The following is a 7332-nucleotide window of genomic DNA, read 5'->3' as shown; positions in this document are numbered from 1 at the left end:
TACACATTCAAAGGGTCTATAAATAGTGCTTTATGGTCTGTGCATAAGAAGCAAATTGTGAGCTCTATTGTTGTCGGCTGCTGAGGACTCCATGCTGGGGAAGGTGCAAATCTCGCCTATGGGTTCCCATGTCTGCACCCCAAGCAGCTCACTCCTTTATTATGTTCCACATGCTATGTTACACTGACAAGTTTAACTGCTTCCACAACCAGGTGGCCAGGTGGTGTTTAAATCCCAAATACCTTAGAATTTGAATGCCTCAGGCAAGAAAAACTTGTATTCAGAAGATACATGTTGTATAAGTTGAAATCTTTCAGGCAAGATGCTGTCAAAATCAGAAGAGGGGAGATTTTTCACCACAACCTTTCCTAGAACGCATCTTATAAGGCTAAAAACAGATGTTTTAGCAATGTTTTCCTTCATGTCTTCATTGAAGCATCGATATTAATTGATCTATATTAAAAAAGAAATTCCTTCTAGACTCCTAGGAGCTACCTCCCTCCCCACCCCTTCTAAAAGCACTTTCTCTTAATGTCTAAAAAATTCAAGTACTCTCTTAACCAAGTGCAGACTGAAATATCTCACTATGGATTTGAACAGAAGCCAGGACTGCTGGTGAAAGGAAAATTTCTCTCTATAACAGGTTTATTGTCAGCGCTTTCTAAAGAAGTAGAGTTCTCTAACGAAGGCTACCAGCTTTCTTCACAAACCAACTCAGCTATCTCCTCCTCTCCCAGACCCCGTATACAGACCCTTTTCTTTTAGGAATGCTTCCTTGTCTAGCCTTTGAGCTGGATAGCCCACTCTATCTAACTGCTCCCTCCCCCACCAATATAATGTATATTATGAAAAGGAAGGGGGGAGGGGTGACTTAGTCCACCAGCTATTGGAAAAGTACTTGAAATTCCTCACATTCCTTTGCATTTAGCCGCGTGTTTACCTAATCACTCGCTTATTAGGATGAACACAAGTCATTGCTTCGAGCCCAATCTATTCAAAACTAACCCAGGTCCTATAGATCCTTACTCTTTGATATTAGCCAAGGCTAATTTTTTTTTAAGTAGCTATCCTACTTCTTAGAAACAATATTGAAAATACATATATAAAGCTACAAACAAGTGACCTTTTATAATACACAAGCCAGTCTTTACCCGTGGATTTAGACCCCGGCGGCCTCCATAGGGCCTGTGGTCATTAGAGCATTTCTCCCACCTCTATTGAAGTAACATGCACAAGCACCCCAAAAGTAGGACACATGTCCCAGTGGTGGAGCCCTTAGGCCTTGAAGTCTTATGAGAGTAAGTTAGTATGTTCTAAGTGGAGAAATTCAGTTTCGGGTTCCTTCTTGTACACTTTAAGTGATAATACCTGCCTTCAATACTTCGTTTTCAAACAGATGACTTTTACACGCAAAGAAAAACCTTTCTTTGAACAGATTTTTAAAGATAGCTTTGTCTTGCTTCCCTTCCCAGGGTTAGTTGTCCAATAGCTCCTGGTGTAGCAGACACCTAACACATCCTGCTGCAGGAATGACTGACATGGGCTTGGTCATTCCCAATGACTTGGATGGTTTCTAAAAGCACCGAATAGCATACACTCCGACATTAGGTAAATATTTCTTTATTAAATGATTAATTCCATAAATAAATTCTTTTCACTGATATAAAATTAAAATCATTTACAAATTATTCCAGTATTACATTTCCCCTCCCTCCCCAAAAGCTACATTTTTTTGATAAATAATAATAATAAAAAAACATTCAGTCTTAAAACACCTGGTTTCTGTTTGCAGTTTAGAGTGCAGGTAGCTGCCCCTCAGACACTCACAGAGTGTCCCCCGCCCCCTCGGAGGGAAGGGATGGAGGCCCTTCCATTTACTTCTGTCAAAGGACAAACAAGGCTTTCACTGCCCAGCTAATCTTATTATCTCTATTACAATTGTAGAACCAATGGGAGAAAAGCTTACAGGAACAACGACAACAACAACAACAAAAAAGTTATGCTTAGCAAATAATTTACAAACAGAAAACAGAAGATCATCCACACCACACGCTCCAAAATGAAGCAGGAACAAGTGCTCCAATACTATGAAGCGAAGTATTCTCCAACTGCGGCTGCATCGCTGTCCCTCTGCCCCAGCACCCCTGGCAGTTACGAAATACCTTCATGCTACTCGAGAATGAGCAAGGCATCCCTTCGGAGGTGAGTCCGCTCGCCTCACTGCCCCCACCCGCATGGAGGTGATGCTCCCACGCTCCTCCTCTCCTCCCCTGCCCAGCCCAGGCGGTCAAGCTGGCAGGCAGTTAGTCTCTGAACTTGTGAATGTCGTTGAACAGCCGGTAGAAGGGGAAGGAGGCCTCACTGGCGTGTGGGCAGTTGTAAGTGCATTTGCAGGACTGGATCATCATGACGTTCTTGGAGAATGTTTCCCCGTCTTCACAGCGGAACCTCATCTTCACTGTCCTGGTCTGCTGGGGGGTGCAGCAGCGGCCATCCACGCAGGAGCCGCAGTACTTGGGTCGGTATTTCTTCACACTTGAGCATCCGGCGTACGTGAACCTGACTGGCTCAGGGGACTTCTTGGTCTTGCTGCATTTCTTGCCCTTCTGTAAGAAAGAGGACGGGAGGGGGGAAGAAAGTCAGGAATGACATTTCTTTTTCTTTTGCATTAAACACGGTGTTGGGTTTCATCAAGACAATCCTCTCTTGAACAGGGACACACATCCCACCCGCCAGCGAGGGCCACCCTGGGGTCCTGCGGGAGCTTACTTTGAGGCTGCTGAACCCTGGCTGTCCACAAGGCCTCACTTCACAAATCCGGGTTTCTTTCACCAGGCGGCATTCGGGGTTGTCATTAGTAACGCGTGTGGAGATACCAGTTCCGCAGGTCTTGGAGCACTGGGACCATGAAGTTGTTTGAACGATACATTTCTGGCCATGCAGAGGGTTGTAAAGAATTCGAGGTTCCATGCCAAAGACTGGAGAGAGAAACAGAATGGAAGACTCCTCAGAGGCATGCTGACATGCACACACACACACACACACACACACACACACACACACACACTTCTACAAGCCACAGGCCATGGGTAGGTTTTCCAGCACAGTCTTACAGGATTCAGGAGTCTCTCCACTCACCAGGGAGCCGCTTCAGAGAGCCGCCTTTTCCAACTGCAATTAGTTCGTTGTTTCTCGTCAACTCCACCTCCGAAGCATCGAATCCCAGGCCTTTGCCAAGGAGGTCGTCCTGGTCGTCCAAGTCCATGGAGTCCTTGACACTGTCCTCGTCACAGACCCATTCCTCACAGCACTGTCCAGTGACTTTCACCAGCCGGGGGCTGGGACAGCCCAGGTTGGGGAGAGACAGTTCTTGGGGGCACAGAGGAAGGCAGCCCACGGCCCCGTCGATGCAAGTGCACTGATGCTTACAGTTGGGCTGGAAGCTCTCTCCGTTCTGGTAGATTCTGGAGTTATATTCACAGGGTCTGCCCTCAGACTGAGCTGCAAAGATCACCGCCAAGAGAAAGGGTTAAGTTCAAGTTCAGACTCCCAAGCGCGGCCTGAAACTCATACAGATTTTCTACTGTTCAGCTCAATGCATGGTAAAGTTCCCTACAATTCCCCCAGAGACTCCCGGAGCAGAACAATAAGTTAGTCAGGAATCACTTTTCCGTATGCGCTTTTCGTCGGGCCCAGACACACTGAATTGCATTCCAGGCTGCTGAAATCATGTGCCTTTCTGCCAAGCTACAACAAAGCGTCACCATACATGGTCTCGAAATTACTAAACTTCTGGGCTATAGGGATTATTATTGTTTTTTTTATTTTATTTTTTTTTTTAAGGGGCCTCAAACCACAAGCATCTTTACCTCTGCAGATCCCCTTCAGAGCGGTGGAGCTGGCGCCGAAATTGCATTCCAAACCCTTGGTGTGGTCGCAAGGCTGCGACTTGCTGCAATCTTCGTTGAGCTGCTTGGCGCAGACCTTACAGCAGCCGCAGCCGTCTCGGACCAAGCCGACTCCCGGGGCGCACTTGGGCGCCTCCAGAGGGCAGTGGCAGGACGCCGGGCAGGTGGAGAGCGCCTGGAAGCCGGCGGAGAGACAGCGTGAGGCTCCCGGCTGTGCGCAGGGGAGGCGCCAAAGCGACCCCGGGAACCCAAGGGGAGCGCGCGCAGGGGGCGAGGGGGCTGGTGGTGGGGGAAATCTGGGACTCTTCTCCACCGGCAAGTCTCCGCGATCGGGTCCCGCCGCGCAGTCCCCCGCCCCCACCCCGGGGCACGTCTTCCAAGAGATTTCAAGAAAACAAGCCGCTTCCAAACGTCCCCAATCTTTCCCATCTAACTTTTCCTAGCGTGCAAATCTTCAACTTTTCCTAGCCTGGGCCATCTGGGTTCAGGGGAAACGGGTTGGCGAATGTAGATGCGGGAGGGGGCAAAAAAATTTTTTTAAAAAATTAAAAAATACCCAACTTACCAGCCTGGTCAAGTGGAGAAGGGTGACGGCCACGGCGATGGCCCTGGCGGTGCTGGAGCTCATTGTGGCGCGCAAGAGGAATCCGGACGGAGACGCCAAGTTGCTGGGGCGCAGCAGATGGATGGATGGATGGGATGGATGGATGCGATCGGCGGCTGCGGGTGGGTCGGAGCGGCGGGTCTTGAACTCACGGACCGAAGGAAGGACGGATGGATGGACGGAGACAGGAGAGGCCCGGGGCGGAGAGTGGCGGCGGGCGTCCGGGTCGGGAAGCGCTGGCCGGGGGAGGCGCGGAGGCTGCGGGCGCTGCTCGGGGACGCGGCCGCTCGCGGTCTGCCCCGGCGCCGGGAGCCCGAGCCTTTTATACCCGCCAGCGGCGGCGCCGCGTGTTGCACTGACGTCGGCCCTGTCTGCGCGTTCCAGAATTCTCAAACATCTCAGGAATGTTGGTTGGCGCGGGCCGCTGCCAAGCGCCTCCCCTGGCTCCATTGCACCTTTTTTCCCCCCTCCTTCCTCACCCCCTCCTTTAGTCTCGGACCCATCAAGAAAACAGTTCGGTTTCTTTTCTTTCTTTCTTTCTTTTTTTTTTTTTCCACCTTGACTTCCATTGGGCATGGATGCGAATTGATGGTGACTGAAAAGTCATAGAGGGGCGTGGTGGCTAGTTGGGGAGACTTCAGAACTTTGCTTGGACTTGGGGAGGGTGGGAGGAACAAAAGTGGTTTTGTTTAGTGATGCCCGGTTGACTGGGGCAGCCAGCAGAAGCCCTCACAGCTCCCCCGCAACCCCGGGGTGTGTGTGTGGGGGGCGGGGGGAGCAGCGAGCTGTCTTGCTTGTTTACAACGAAGGTGAGGGTCAAGTTATCTACTGAAAGTCTCACGGGGAGGCGGGGGGGGGGGGGTGGAGAGTTGATCTCCGAGCCAGTAATCTATTTGTGGACTTCAAAGAGGCATGCTCAGATCAAGTCCCGAGCTCTTCTGGCATGATGTTTAGGAGCGAAGTGAGCCTGTTGCAAATTAATAGTCGCGGTGGCATTTATGAATGAGAGGGGGAGGGGGCAACTTCCCTCATCGCTTGGCAAATCCCCAGGCCGAGGTCTTCCCCCGTCCTGCCTCCCCCTGCCCGCTTCCCACCCCCCCCCACCCCGCCCTGTCTCTTTTTGGTATGTTGTACTTGTTTGTGTTTTTGGAGGTTCCCGCTTCAGTTCCAGCTCACTGCCCCGGTTGGAAGCCCGAGAGGAAGCGAAGGCAGGGAGTTTCTCCAGGACGCCGATTGCCGCTTCCTCGCGGACGCGGGAGACCGGGTAAGCCCTCCCCCGGCGGCCCCGGCGGACCTGCGGCCGTGTCAGCCGAGCAGCCAGACCAGAAGCGGAGGGGACCACCGTGGAGGGACTTGGCTTGAAATCGTCCTCTGCGAACATTTGCCAAGCCCAAACAGACAGACGCCAGAGGCACCACTGTGCCCTATGGGTCTCTGGAAAAAACGCTGAACCTTGTTCAGGGTCATACCCGCCCATTGCTTGGGGACCATGTTCATTTCAAGTGAATTGCAATCTCTCTCTCTCTCTGAAATGAAAGACTGTAACATTCTGTAATTAAAAAAAAAACAAAACAGGTTTTAAGATCATGTTCCACCCACAAGGTACACAACAGAAGACCCCTTACATCACCAGCCTTGCTAGTGTAGTTGATAAACTTACTCATAAACTTGCCCAAAAAGTTTCAAAGAGCTATCGTCTTGTGTGTTTTAATAAAAGTGATGTCAGCCTCCCTCTTTTGCATGTTTTGGGATAGCTAGCCTTCCTTTTTTAATAGTTTAGGCCTTCTCAGTCTTCACAGCTTAGCGGTCTTGCTTGAGAAGGCCTTTCTACCTGACTTTGCTGGTGAAGGGCTCCAGTGAGCAGGAGAAAGGCCTGGGTTGAAAACAGGTCGGCGGGGAGAGCGGCCGCCGGCATGAGTTAAGTTCATTCATTCGAAAGCGCCCTTTCGTAAGTCCTAGAGGTATTTGCTACAGGCTGTAGGAATGCCAAGACTTTCTGGGGGTGGGGACTTCTCAAGACAATGGATTGTCAGGTGTTACACAAATAAAGGAACAAAGTCTGGGCCCTTTCCCCTCTGCAAGTCAATTCATCTCTTACTTAGAGGAGACTTTCCCCTGCCTTAGGGGTTCATTGTCTCCTTCTTAGAGGACCCTGATGTGTGTGTGTGTTAGGGGGGCTAGGCTCAGCCCTGGGTGTAAGGGGGTGGAGGTGGAGAAAGAGAATGGAGCGGAGGGCTCCTGGCTTCTGTTGTGGCGTCTTTTCTGTTTGACTTCATGGTTGTAAGTATTTCCAGATGGTGAATCAGACACCAGACGTAACAATATTTCCATATTTGGGTATAGCAGTAGCCTGCGTTTTTAACATTTTTCTGCCTCTGTTATCCAACCACAGAGCATTCTTGACAGTTTCAAATGTTGTTAAATATAGACTCAACTTCTGTTCCCAGAGCAGGAAATTCTTTGGAATTCCTTGTTTTTCACGCAATCTGTCTATCATGATTTGAAATAAAATTAGAATGGATGATCCAACTGGCCCAATCTACAGTGTTCCTTTCTTGGGGGAGCGGCCCAGAGATTCAATATGCTGCACATCAAATAGACACTCCATTCCACAGATTGCTTTAAAAAAATCAGATTAAAGTTTTCTTACGTGGACAAGTGGGGTTTTTGTTTGTGTGTTTCAGAACTTCATTCACATGGGGAATATCGGAGAAGGAGCTTGCCCCCAGAGGAGACACTTAAGAGAACCTGAGTATCAGCTTCCCAAGTAAAGCAAAGGGTGTGTGGTGGGAGGAGATGGGAGAAGCTGGAACCACAGGG

At 49.9% G+C, this 7332-nt stretch overlaps 1 protein-coding gene and 1 long non-coding RNA gene across 2 annotated transcripts; one reads left to right on the top strand and one right to left on the bottom strand.

Moving 5' to 3' along the window:
* Positions 1-1604: 1604 nt before the first annotated feature.
* Positions 1605-4772, bottom strand: Ccn1 (cellular communication network factor 1). The gene is made up of 5 exons (XM_004653657.2): positions 4474-4772; positions 3870-4083; positions 3139-3501; positions 2770-2978; positions 1605-2606 (listed from the first exon to the last, which is right to left on the bottom strand). The coding sequence occupies exons 1-5, from the start codon at positions 4534-4536 to the stop codon at positions 2304-2306; spliced, it is 1152 nt and encodes a 383-aa protein (XP_004653714.1). The 5' UTR covers positions 4537-4772; the 3' UTR covers positions 1605-2303.
* A 441-nt stretch (positions 4773-5213) lies between these two features.
* On the top strand, positions 5214-7045 carry LOC123456044. Its single transcript, XR_006634293.1, has 2 exons — positions 5214-5321; positions 5665-7045. It is a non-coding gene; the product is annotated as an uncharacterized LOC123456044 (long non-coding RNA).
* Positions 7046-7332: the final 287 nt, after the last annotated feature.

Source organism: Jaculus jaculus, chromosome 19, assembly GCF_020740685.1.
Source record: "Jaculus jaculus isolate mJacJac1 chromosome 19, mJacJac1.mat.Y.cur, whole genome shotgun sequence".
In the NCBI taxonomy this organism is placed as follows: domain Eukaryota; kingdom Metazoa; phylum Chordata; class Mammalia; order Rodentia; family Dipodidae; genus Jaculus; species Jaculus jaculus.
The sequence above is the reverse complement of the archived record's forward strand: the minus strand, read 5'-3'. Positions and strand labels throughout refer to the sequence as shown.

Excerpts from the sequence above, each read along its gene's own strand:
- Ccn1 (XM_004653657.2), bottom strand. The coding sequence starts at position 4,536 with ATGAGCTCCAGCACCGCCAGGGCCATCGCCGTGGCCGTCACCCTTCTC. Across the intron at positions 2,979-3,138 it reads CTCTCTGAAGCGGCTCCCTG|TCTTTGGCATGGAACCTCGA; the intron begins GTGAGTGGAGAG and ends TTCTCTCTCCAG. Across the intron at positions 2,607-2,769 it reads CAGGGTTCAGCAGCCTCAAA|AAGGGCAAGAAATGCAGCAA; the intron begins GTAAGCTCCCGC and ends TCTTTCTTACAG.